The sequence below is a fragment of the Ananas comosus genome, linkage group 3, assembly GCF_001540865.1.
Source record: "Ananas comosus cultivar F153 linkage group 3, ASM154086v1, whole genome shotgun sequence".
NCBI lineage: Eukaryota > Viridiplantae > Streptophyta > Magnoliopsida > Poales > Bromeliaceae > Ananas > Ananas comosus.
In genome coordinates, this window is record NC_033623.1 from 10,353,256 (window position 1) to 10,366,899 (window position 13,644).

At 34.0% G+C, this 13,644-nt stretch overlaps 1 protein-coding gene across 1 annotated transcript; it reads right to left on the bottom strand.

Moving 5' to 3' along the window:
• On the bottom strand, positions 2,709-5,873 carry LOC109708076. The gene is made up of 7 exons (XM_020229667.1): positions 5,767-5,873; positions 5,477-5,668; positions 4,529-4,734; positions 4,278-4,428; positions 4,096-4,181; positions 3,600-3,691; positions 2,709-3,166 (listed from the first exon to the last, which is right to left on the bottom strand). Exons 2-7 carry the CDS (start codon positions 5,564-5,566, stop codon positions 2,946-2,948), a joined length of 846 nt encoding a protein of 281 aa, XP_020085256.1. The 5' UTR covers positions 5,567-5,668; positions 5,767-5,873; the 3' UTR covers positions 2,709-2,945.

Genomic DNA, 13,644 nt, shown 5'->3' on the forward strand with positions numbered 1-13,644 from the left:
GGAAGCAAAAGATTGCCCCGAAAAAGCAAAGTGACAAAGGGCAATGGAGGATGAGATGGATTCCGTACATCAAAACCATACTTGGGAATTGGTGGAGCTTCCGGTCGGAAAGAAAGCATTGAAAAATCGATGGGTTTATGTGATAAAAAATGAAGTCGATGGATTCAAGAGATATAAGGTAAGGCTTGTTGTTAAAGACTATGGATAAAAGCAAGGTATTGACTTCAATGAAATATTTGCTCCCGTTGTTAAGCATTGCTCAATTAGAGTTGTTTTATCCTTGGTTGCTAATTTGGATCTTGAGCTTGAGCAACTTGATATTAAAACCGCTTTCTTGCATGGTGATTTGGATGAAGAAATTTATATGTTTCAACCCGAAAGCTTTGTAGAAGCTAATCCTAATTTAGTATGTAAACTAAAGAAAAGATTTTATGATTTAAAGCAAGCATCTAAACAATGGTACAAGAAGTTTGATTCTTTCATGCAAGATGAAGGCTCCAAAAGATGTGATTTTGATCATTGTGTTTATTTTAGATGCTCAGCATATGATTCTTTTACTATTTTGTTACTATATATGGATGACAAGTTGATTGCTAGTAATGATCAAAATGATATTACAAAGTTGAAGCTTGATATGTCAAAGAAGTTTGCTACTAAGGATCTTGGTGAAGCAAAGAAAATTTTGGGCATGCAAATTAAAAGGGATAGTGAGCATTGCAAGTTGTGGCATGGTCAATCGAGCTATATTTCTAAAGTTCTTGAAAGGTTTGAGATGAATGATTGTAAGCCGGTTTCTACTCCATTAGCCGGACATTTCAAGTTATCCAAGAAGAACTCTCCAAAGAATGAGGTCGAAAGAGATAAAATGAAGAATGTTCCTTATAATTCGGCCGTTGGAAGTTTGATGTATGCTATGGTTTGTACAAGACCGGATATAGCTTATGCGGTTGGAGTTGTTTCAAGATATATGTCTAATCCGGGATGGGAGCATTGGCAAGCTATTAAATGGATTCTTCGATATTTGAAGGGCACACAAAATGTTTGTTTGTGTTTTAGTGGAACTTCTTTGGAGGTGAATGAATATGTTAATTCCGATCATGCCGGTTGTAGAGAGACAAGAAAGTCCACTACGGGATATGTTTTTACATTTGGAGGTAGTACGGTTAGTTGGATGTCTAGGTTGCAAGACATCGTTGCTTTGTCCTCTACGGAAGCCGAATATGTTGCCTTGACCGAGGCGGCGAAGGAAATGATTTGGTTAAAGCGATTGCTTGCACAATTTGGAGTGAGGCAAAATAAATATGTTGTGCATTGTGATAATCAAAGTGCAATTCATCTTGCAAAGAATGCGGCGTATCACTCCCGAACTAAGCATATCGATGTTCGCTTTCATTTTATTCGGATGGTATTAGATCGTCAACACTTGGATGTGGAGAAGATCGATACAAAGAAAAACCTTGCGGATATGTTGACAAAGGTTGTTCCTACGGTAAAACTCATATTTTGTAGGAAGCACTTCGGATTGATCGAGACATTGATGGAGTGGTTGGAGAACAATGCATTGTGATGAAGCTCATTTGATGGATGGAGATTACTTATTTGAAGGATAGAGATTTGCCTTCAAGTGGGAGATTGTTGAGCTAATTATATTGGGCCTATTTCTTATTTGGGCCTTGCTATTTGGGCTATGTAATTTGATGAAGTCAAAATCTCCTCTTTCTATATTTTCTTATCATGTATGTGGGCCCCTATTTGTAAGCTTTTGAATCATGGTTCTTTTGATCCAAAGGCCCATATTGTTAGCCTCTTCTCTTAGGGAGCTAAAGTGGGATATTAGAATAGAGAGAAAAAAGAAGAGCGAAAAGTAGAGAGTGAAAAAAAGAAGTGGGAGAAAAGAGAGAAAACCCTAGGCTTGGTTTTGATCTTGGTTCTATCAAGAAGGAGGTGAGATCTTCCTTGTGAGGTGTGGTTTACACCATTTGGATAGAACTAGAGATTGTTGGAACTCTCTTTTATACCTTGGAGATAAGGTGATATTTCTCTCATTTGAATCTCTCTTGTAATCTTCAAGTTTATAGTGGAAGCTTCTTTTGCATTGTTCTCCTGTGGATGTAGATATAGCCGAACCACGTAAATCCTTATGTTCTTGTGGTTTTTTATTTTTGTTATTGCTCTTGTGCTTGGCTTTCCATTTGATACTTAAAGAAAGTGGGTTGTGAAATTGTCCACCAAGTGTTTGTGAAATTGCCATCAATATTTTTCACCCTCATTTAACAACAAAACTTTTAGAAACAAATGCATAAATATTTTATTTAGTATATATTTTTTTTATTCACTCAAAAAACTTATATATTTGATAGATAAGAAGTGTAGTCAAATATTTAGAATTAAATTTGCAACGTATTAGATAAAATATACTATCTTATCAAATCATAAATGTATGATCATTCAATGAGCAAACTCAAACTCGTTTTCTATAATCGCGCCAGAAAATTATCATATCGAACAAGTTATCCTTCGATAACCAATTTCGATATCCGGTGTAAAGAGAACATGGAGCCCCAAATTCACCTGGGTTTCAACATCACCCTGTACAACAACTCAAAAACTTATGCTCAAATAGCTAAGAGAAGCAATGCAATTAGGAGGGTTGCTGAAACAGAGAAAAGAACATCTCAAACCCAACAACATTCACCAAATTAACATGATGTCCAAATGTTAGCAATTTTCAGACCATCCTGCAAGCCCAGAAACCTCAATCAAACCGCCGAAAGTCGACTGTTATGAAAGCACTAAATTACCCACCTATTCATTGCCACCGGCTTCAGAAAGTTCAAGCTAAGCAGAAAAACGAAATTATATCACAAGTTCGAAGCTTAAACGACGACGCTGCTGCTGGTGCAGCAAAGCAGTTTGTTCCGGTGTCAGACTGTCATGCATTGTTTTCAGATGGAGTGAGTGCTGAAATAGTTGAAGTCATGATGGTGGACTCCGAGCTGTTTGAGCCAGGAGTCGGCAGCGCTAAACAGAGATGCGATCTTTTCGCTGTCGCCAGTCTCAGGATTAATCCAGAGGCTCCCTTCAAGTTTGTAGGTAGCAAGCCCGAAAGGAGTGAGCGATACATTGTTCCAGTTCTCCTCGGATTTTGTTTCGCTCTCTTTCTCATCTGAATAACACAAAGTGTCTTTGGTAAATTTCTGGAAATATATATCTACATAGTATCATAATTCACCGTAGACTAATACAAAAGGAAAGTAATAATGAAAGCGCAGATACTGAAAATAAGTAGTCAAAAATTCCATGAATTAAGATCATCGAAACTCATGCAGAACCAGAAAAAATGTGATAACAAATAAGCATGCAGTGTCTTCTTCATAAGTGCTCCTCATAGAATTGAGTAATTATGGAGACTAATGTGAGAACAAGTATCACATTACAGTCGCAGTTCGATACTCTACTTCTCAGCTATATACTGCATAAACGTCCGATTAAGAGAAAATAGGAAAAAGTGACAAGAAGATTTGTTGATTTCGAGAACCAAATATAGGAAGAATCTGTATTAAGTAGAAAATATAGTTACGAGCAAAGCGTTCGCGAACCTTGAAATGAAGCAGAGATAGTATGGTAAGTCAGGAAGCATGTAGACAAGTCCTTCACATTGCGCTTGGCGGGGATTTGATAGATCGGATACCTAATTGACAAGAGAAAAATAGTAAGAAAAGATCCAAAGAAAAGTAAAAAAGTCATACAAAGATCTAGATTTCGCGATCTTCATCAAATAAAAGATCCTTCTAAATGTTCACAAACACGTGCCGAAAGCTGTTACGAATCATCGAAAACGTCCAAAATAACTTGACAAAAAAAACTCAATTGTCATTTTCGTTTGTCGTTTCTGCTTGTCGTTTCCGTTTGTCGTTTCCTCGATTCGACGATTTCTTAAATCATGAAGAACCGGACAAGACAGCATGGATATCAGAGCAACCAATAGATCACGAGATTCGCCGATCCTTATAATAATATCCTTTCCAAACATGGATACGCTTACGCAGCTAACCAAGTTAAAGCAGAAGCAAAAGGTAGGCCAAGCATAGATACCAAGCAACCGACATCCAACTCGCTGGCGAAAGCTCGGCGCTCGTAAGAGATGTCAACCCCGAGAAGTAATGAGCTAGCTCATACACCTACTTGAAACAAAAGGGGCAAAATATGTAAACAAGTACAACGTAAGCGACACACGCAAAGAGTTTCACCATCGAAATAAGATCCATGCAAAATACCTTGTCCACAAAAGGTACCCTTCCGTACGGCGAACAAACCTCAAAGAACTCAAAGCACAAGTGCCCGAAGCTTTTCCTAGCATCCCATGCACCCCCATTCCATGAGGTCGATAGCTTCGCGTACTCATTGCGATGATCCCCGTTAAGGCTCCTATTGTCGAAATGAACAGAGACAGTTCAAATTAGCCTTTTCGCTTCTCTTGATTTACTTTAAGCTTATGTTATCTCTTCGAAAGGCGGTATGAACAAACCTAGATGGAGTAAAAGGTTTGTTGGTGTACAATTGGATCGCGGAAAGGTATGGCACATAGTATTGGACTAGTGTTTCCCCATCGGGAAGGCGAACTCGCGTCCCCGCGCCATAGGCACTCCACTCATAGTACTGGTCCCAGAGCTCGCCAAGGTTGAAATACTTGACGGTTTCCGCCCCCGGAGTTTGCCATGCAGAGAAGGAATGCTGCACAAACAAAAAGAACTTTGATTTTTTTTTTTTTTTTGTTCGAATTCGAATCCATTTAAAGGCAATACAAACAACTTCTGTCTAAGAGTATTATCCTCTAATGTTTGGACACAGCATTTGCTGAAAAAGGTTAAGATCACTGGCCAGATCACAAGGGAAAGTGGCTTCAGAAAGGATAATGGTGATCCAGAAATATATTTTTTTTAAAAAAAAAAGGAAAGAAAAGGGGGATTAAAGTAGAGATAGACCATTTGTGAAAACCAACTATAGTTTCCATCAAAGGTTCTAGAATAATCTTAAAGAATTGAACATTGTAGACAACAACAACAACAACAACAACAACAACACAAATGGATATGGAAAAGGATCATCAACCACAATGCTTATCACATTATCCAAAAAGATCATCAATCACAAAAGAAATATATATATAGTAGTTTGATTTAGTCTGAGGAGTGAATCTGTCAAAGTAAAAATGACCAAAAAAAAAAAGAAGTTAGATCCAAATGTGGATACAAATAGTTACAACTGCAGCACAGTCGAATGCTGGACGCTGATGCAACGCCAGCGATCCGAGCAATAAATTTGGATTTGCATGCAGTCACACTTGCACGTGTAGTAGTGCAACAACAACTGCGTGCAACCAAACGCTGAAAGAATCGTAAACGAAAAGAAACAACTTGACTATAAAAATAAAAGAGAAAAAGAAAATCAAAGAAGAGAGAGAGAGAGAGATCACCTTGGAGAGGAATTGGATCTCCACAGTGGGAGTGGTGCAATCTAAGAAGCACTGGAGATTGGAGTATCCTCCCAATTTTCCACTATCCATCCTCTTATCCCACTTGTATTCTCGCAGTCGCTTTCAACACCCCGTCCAACGCACGAATATACCAATCAACTATTCCACCATTTCCTGCACACTATCCCACAACTGTAAAAAAAATCCAATCTTTTTCTGGTCAAACCCAGCAAAAATAAACAGAACAAGAAGAGTAAGGATAAGAAGAAGAAGAAGAAGAAGAAGAGTACTCTGTTTTTTTCTGGGGGAAAGATGGGATTTTTAGTAAAGATTATAGTAAGTACTAAGTGAGAACACACTCACCAACCTACCTAGGAGTTAATGGAGCCCAAAAATAGTAAGGAGAGAAGAGAGAGAGAGAGAGTAGGGAGAAGAAGAGGACCCAATCATATATATATATACATGGTAAAAATGCATGGGTAGTCCTTGTACTATTCTGATATTGCTACTAAATCACTGTGGTTTGCATTTAGTCCTAAACTTTTGTATATATTACACTTCAGTCTCTCAGGACCATTAAAAATTTGTTTTTTATTACAAAATAGACTTTTAATTCTACTTGAAATAAAGTAGAACGAATTAGTCATTTTGTTAAAGGTAATATATTAGCCGGTTTGTAGATAAAAATATCAAATAATTATTTTCCAAAAAATAAAATGTTTTGGATGGTTAGAAACTAATGTGTATAAATTTATAAGAGCTTAACTATTTATGTGAAAAATATTGATAAAAATATATATAGAGAAATGCTAAGTCTACATCCTTTGTTGGATTGTGGGGATTACAATTCTCATCTAAGGATTGTAATCCTCTCCCTTAGGGTTAAAAAAGATTAAAATAAATTTTAGTAATTAAACAGATGAGCAAAATTTTTAACTAAAATTAGTTAATTTTGAAAAAATAAATGAAGGATTTCATTGAATTTATTAGTGAATTAATCAGATATAATAACTCTAAATACTTTTTGACCAATAAAACTAGATTAACTAATAGTCCGTAACCAACAGAGTTGCCGAATTTAGCAAAATTTTAACTTAATTACCCAAGTGCCAAAACTCAAATAAAAAAGAAAAAAAGATGTTAAAAATAGTTAAGAGGTCTATTTCAAAAAGACCAATTTTCATTACAGAAAAGGAGAAAAATTCTACTTGTATAGCCAAAAAAATAAATAGGTCTTACACTCTTATTTTAGAGTTCATAAAAATTTTAAAAAAAATTTAGTAAAATTTAAAAAAAATAATGTGATAAGTAAAAATTAATATCTTGAATGAAATGGGTGTCAAATATTTACTCTAGTTTGGAGCTTAGCTAGGGACGGAGCCATTAAGGAGCCCACAGTGTCCATGGTCTTTCTGAACTTTTAAAAATTATATAAAAGTCCTTTATATTAAAAATTAATTTAAAATATTATAAATTTTAATTTTAGGGGGCCAAATTAATTGTTTTTAATAAAACTTATGCTTCAGTTTTTTTTCGAACTCCTTAGCTCTTTTTTTAGCTCTTACAGTGTTGCTCTTCTTTGAGCAGATTATTATTATTGTTGCTAGCAATAGATGATCAATGAATCCGATAAATTTTTTTTTTTACTATCCGAGGTCGAATTTTTTTTTTTTATATCAAATCTAAATCTTAGCCCTTCCGAATCTTAATTCCTAGCTTCGTTCCTGAGCGTAACGATAGCATTGCGTGAAAGAAGAATAGAGGGACCGAAGTCACAATATTTGCATAGTACAGGGACCCATCCTGCGAAATTACCCCCCACACCACACAGCGTAAGCGCGCGAGCGTGGACGACACTTGGAGGGGCTTCACGTGTAAGTGTAAAGTGTTTAGTGTGGAGTGTGCTTCTACGAAACGAGCGTTTTGTTTCTCTCTCTCTCTTCTCACTCTCTCTATAAACTTTATTACAGAGCTTTATTATTGAGCTTCTTTATTCGCAACGAGAATCGAATAAGGAGAGTAGATAACGAGAATAAGGTGGAGAATAGCGATGAATAAGAAAGAGATATAAAGGAAGTGGGATAATTACTACCACGACGTTGGAGGAGGAGAGAGAGGGGCTTACGCTTAGTTTGGTATTGAGATTTATTTTATCTAATAAATAAAATAAAATTTGGATAAAAATACATAAAAATATACTTCAACGTTTTTCCGTGAAACTATAAAAAATATATGGTAATTGGAATGCAATATTATTACGTACGAAAATAAATATGACAATTTTTCATCATATTTTCTCACCGCACGTAACGTAATCTTTCCGCAATCCAAAATAAAATCTTTAAAAAAATAATTGCTTTTTTAGCTCCCACAAAATGTTGCTATTCTTGTATAGCATACTAATTAAAATACGTGCACCAGTGAATAAATTATTTCAATCATATCATATAAATTATCAATATTATATATATATATATATAAAAGAAATTTTTAATTATTATTTAAAATTTTTAAATTTATTCTAAAATTATCAAATTAGTAATTCTATAGATATGAAGATATTTGAAAAAAAAAATTAATAAAGGCATTTTGATCAACCAAAAATATATTATATATTTTTAAAAATTTTGATCAATACATTAGATATCATCTTTATGAAAAATTAAGCGCACCAACTAACTTCGATTTTGATTTTGAAGGATGTATTGTGGAGTTTGGGGAGCGTGGTGTTTGAGATGTATGCATACACCAAGTGCAGGGAATAATTTATGGTGTGTAAATAAATGCTGGGTCCCGGTTCACTAAAAGAGAGTATCTACTAGATGTGATATGGTATTATTCAATGAAGTAGTTAACGTCCTGGACTGGGTCATTATGGATAGCAATGTAAACGGGTCGGATGCAGTTGGATTTTTAAAAAATTCGAATCCGAATCTAACTATGGAATTCAAAATTTGAACACAAAATTGAAATTGTCGGATTTTGGAAATCGAAAGCCAAAATTGAACCCACCAAAAAAAGTAAAATACGAAACCGAACTCGAAAATCAGAATCCGAAACTAATCATTTTCCTGTTGTCAAATTTCAAGACATATTATATTTAAATCTAAATTTTCAAAGTGAAAAACAACTATAAACTAAAAAGTAACTATAAATTATTAGATTTTTTTGTCTTATTAGATTTTTATCTTTTATGTTCATAATCGAAATCAAAGATATTTAGTATCAGATAAACTTGTTCTCTTCAGATGCGGGCATCTGAAACCATCGACATATGTAATCACACGCCAAGTTATTTAAATTTAGTATTAGTTAAACTGGTTCTCTTCAAATTCGGGCGTCCGAAACTATTGGCATATGTAATCACACGATAAGAGGTTTTTTTTTTAAAAAAAGAAGGATTGCTATTTAAAGAGTTGGAATAAGGCGGAATTAAATTCTGTGAATGTGATTGATGGGATCAAATTTGGGCCAATTTCTTTGAAATCACATGAAAATAATCTATTTATGTCAAGATTTATTTATTAATTTATTTATTTTTTGATGATGGCAATGTCAGTTTTTTTTTTTTTTTTTTTTTTTTTTTTTTTTTTTTTTTTTTTTTTTTTTTTTTTTTTTTTTTTTTTTTTTTTTTTTTTTTTTTTTTTTTTTTTTTTTTTTTTTTTTTTTTTTTTTTTTTTTTTTTTTTTTTTTTTTTTTTTTTTTTTTTTTTTTTTTTTTTTTTTTTTTTTTTTTTTTTTTTTTTTTTTTTTTTTTTTTTTTTTTTTTTTTTTTTTTTTTTTTTTTTTTTTTTTTTTTTTTTTTTTTTTTTTTTTTTTTTTTTTTTTTTTTTTTTTTTTTTTTTTTTTTTTTTTTTTTTTTTTTTTTTTTTTTTTTTTTTTTTTTTTTTTTTTTTTTTTTTTTTTTTTTTTTTTTTTTTTTTTTTTTTTTTTTTTTTTTTTTTTTTTTTTTTTTTTTTTTTTTTTTTTTTTTTTTTTTTTTTTTTTTTTTTTTTTTTTTTTTTTTTTTTTTTTTTTTTTTTTTTTTTTTTTCCTGAACTTCTATATCAGCGTTTTCGTTTAGGAACTTCCATCTCCGAAAGAGTGAAAAGTACTAACCAAAATAAGTGTTATTAGTTTGTATAAAAGCTTAGTTATAAGTATAGTGTAGCACCACCGTACAGAAATTAGTATATGTTTTTTTTCGAATTAATTGCATACACATCCCTGCAAATATGGTGAATTACAAATATATTCCTGCAAAGCTCCACTTTCATAATTTGTTTCTGTAAAAGTTCTAATGTATTCAAATATGTCCCTCTGGTTAGGATCCGTTAGAGAACTGTTAATTTTTTAACAGTATGTTCGTGAAATGACACTTTTACCTTCACAAATATGTCCCTTTAAAAATACTCCATCTTCCTCTTCGGGCCGCAGGAGTGAACGACGGCGGCGAGGGATCATCGACGACGATGACAAAGAAGAAAAAGGAGGAAAAGAGGAGGATACGAAGAAGAAAAAGGAGGCGGCAGCGGAGGCTGGAGGAGCTCGGAGGTGAGGGGTTTCGCAGCGAGGTTGGAGAGGTCGCCGACGGCGGAGGAGAGGCGGGAGGCGGCTGCGGCGGCGCAACACCAAGCGCGGAAGAATTGCGCGGTGGCGGCAGCGGAAGATACGGCGGAGAGGAGACGGTGGAGGTCGGCGTCGGTGGCGCTTCGATGAGGTCGGGGTCGGGTTCGCCGGCAACGAAGAAGAGAAAAGAGGAAGAGGAAGAGGAAGAGAGAGAGGAAGAAGAAGTGGGAAGAGGAAGAGAGAGAGAGTTCGCCGCCACATCTCCTCCCTCGCCGGCGACAAAGAAGAAGGAAGAGGAAAAGGAAGAGGGAGAGGAAGAAGTAGTAAAATTATCATTTCACTTATTAATTAACCATTGTTAAGTATTTTAATTATGGTTAACAAAATTTTTCTAACGAAAACTAACAGCAGAGTCATATCTGAATACATTAGGACTTTTGCAAGAATAAATTATGAAAGTTTAGCTTTGCAGGAATATATCTGTAATTCACCATATTTGCAGGAACGCGTATGTGATTAACCTTTTGTTTTTTTCTATTTTATGTTAGTCCCTTATGTTAAAAGACTCTAACCAATTCTAAAACATAAGTTAATAGATGGAAATAATTTTGACATTAAATACAAGGTTTAATTTTGCATCTCATGTGGATAACACATGCTGGTAGCTTTGTTTAAGGTCTCAAATCGATTAAAAAACTTAAACAAATAGATAAAAATGTGCTCCCTCGACATTATTTACATGTTAGGATTTTATCTTGTATTTAATAAAGGTGACAAGCTTTAGATGATACTATCACATGACATGAACTCAATTCAATTGCACAAAACTCACACATTAATTCGCATCTAATGTATAATACAAATCCAATTTACACCAGGTGTGACTAATATATAATACAAACGCGCATATATTAAAGACGATGAGTAAACGATCACTGAACCAACTAAAAATTATGGTAAGTGAACAAAAAATTGAGAGCAAATAGAAGATTAGAACTATCCCAATACTTAAGTTAATAGATAAAAATGTCCGATTTATTATATGTAGACCAAATTAAGTTTTATTTTGTTTTATATATAGGAGTATATTGGCAAAACGTAAAATTAGAATTGTTCGATTCCTCATAACTATGAGAGAGAGAGAGAGAGAGAGGCGCCATTAGGATACAGTATGAATTCAACACAACCATCTATACAATATAAAAAAGGAGTGGGCACCGATCGTCTCTAGAGCAAGTGGCAAAGGGCTTAGTAATTGGTACCTGAGACCCAAGTTTAAATCCTAGTTAATTCACATTTCCAGCTAAGTTTGTTTCTAAATAAAATAAACAAAGCAGGTAGCGTGCTACCTATCTCTCTCTCTCAAAAAAAAAAAAGAAAAAGAGTGGGGGGTGGTGAGCCCCACTTTTTTTTTTTTCACTCTCTCACACACTCTCTCTCTCGCTCTTATTTTTTTATTTTTTTTCTTAACATTTTTTTTATTTTTGTCTATATCAAGTATAAAATTTTATCGCATAAATTAATTTTAATTTTTAATAGTTAATATAATAAATAAATATAAAATTTTATCACATTGATCAATACTATTTTTTAATAGCCAAGATAACAAATTCGTATGATTTTTGTTCTTATTTTTTTAGTCTTCTTATAATTTATTCTTATATTTTTATTACAGAAATAATTACTTATTCTTCAGTTGCTTTTTTTTATATAACTTCTTGATTCTTTTTTTACTTTATTTAGTTATTTATTTATTTTTATGAAATCATTCCGTCGGAATGCGCGAATCCTTCACTAGTACTAAATAATTCATGTATTAAATCATGATTAATAAGCAGTACAAATTCAATCCATATATCAAGGTGAAATTAATATACCGCACAAACAACTTCGTGTTGGATAGGGATGCAAACGAGGCGGATCCGGGGGCGGGAGAGTTCCCCCACCTCCCGCTCCATTTCTTATCTGGGCGGGGCGGATTCGGGGCGGGTTACTTTTCATTTTATTTTTGGCTCCCACTTACCGCTCCATTCGGGGCGGGAGCGGGACGGGAGCGGATTTTTAACGGATCGGAGTAGATTGAAGGAAGAAAAGAGTCTCCCGCCTCCCGCTCCATTTACTTGGCGGATCGGGGCGGATTCGGGGCGGGTTATATTTTTCTATATTTTTTGTTCCCACTTACCACCCCATTCAGAGCGGATTGGGGCGGAGCTCCACCAACCCGGATCCATTTGCATTCCTAGTGTTGGATGGTTTGCAGTAATCATAATTTTAAGAGTTCAAATTGTTAGGAATGAAACAACTAATCTACTTAAAATGTATAGATATAGTGATTTGATTCACTCGTCAAACATGACTACCACATGATGATTGAGAGTGTAGACAAATATCTGATATGAGATCAAAGGACTCATCAATCTGAAAACTTTAAACAAACCGATAAGGCCAAATTATATATTTGGTCCTCAAACTCAAACTTTAGTTTATTATAAATGTTATTCAAATGTTATAAATTATTACAATCAAGTTTTCAAAGTCAATTTTTTTAATTAAATATTAATACACCGTTAATGTGAAAGTAATGCCACATCTTAATTATTATCGCATTATTAATATATATTTGTAATAAAATAATATTTAGCTATGTGTTAGGGACACTTCCGGAAGCCTCAACTGTCCGTATGGAACACACGTGTCCTTATTAGATTCGTGTCCGACGTGGACACGCTATGGACATGCGTTCGACATAGATCCATTACGCATCCCATTTAAATTTTTTTTTTTCTTTTATGTATATGTTGTTTGCTTAAACGGACCAGCACTCTGCCTTGTGGCGGGGGCCAAAGTTGAATCAAGTCACGTTCGAAATGGCAGGAGGTTAGGTTGGGCCAAGTCATCTTCGAAGTGGCGCGAGATTGTTAGGATCAAGTCACAATCGAGATCCGCAGGCGCTGTGTCTGTACGTTTTAAGTGAATTAGTTGCATATTTTTAATAGCTCGAGTTTTTGAAATTAATGGTTAGTGCTAACGATCCGATAAGTGGTATCAGAGTCAGAAGCCACAAGTTCGATTAAGTAGTATTAGAGCCAGAAGTCACAAGTTTGATTCCTGAGAGAGGATTGTTAGTTATCATATCAGAGCTAGAGGTGATGAGTTCGATTCCCACTGAGAAGGGATTATTGGCTTAATCGTATGAAAAATACAACAATATTTGAGCAAAACTAATATTTTATAAATAATAAATATGTATTATTATTGGCTTAATATAACAATATTTTAGCAAAATTAAAATTTTATAAATAATAAATATATATTATTATATTAATAATATTATATATTTATTAATGGTATTCATGTCGTGTCTGTATCGTAATTTTTTTGGAACTCATCGAATCACCAAGATATTTATAACGCCTAGATATTTAATCAACTAAACTAAATTAGATTGTGAGACTACAAATTCAGAGAAATTGAGCCAAAATTGGAGGACCAGAGCGTCACGTAAATTAGATTGTGAGACTACAAATTCAGAGAAATTGAGCCAAAATTGGAGGACCAGAGCGTCACGTGCCACATAGTTGGAGGACGGCATGTGCAATTTAGCCAACAGAAGTTATCGAA

Excerpts from the sequence above, each read along its gene's own strand:
- LOC109708076 (XM_020229667.1), bottom strand. The coding sequence starts at position 5,566 with ATGGATAGTGGAAAATTGGGAGGATACTCCAATCTCCAGTGCTTCTTA. Across the intron at positions 3,692-4,095 it reads AGTTGGATGTCGGTTGCTTG|GTATCCGATCTATCAAATCC; the intron begins GTATCTATGCTT and ends CTTGTCAATTAG. Across the intron at positions 3,167-3,599 it reads TATCTCTGCTTCATTTCAAG|ATGAGAAAGAGAGCGAAACA; the intron begins GTTCGCGAACGC and ends TGTGTTATTCAG.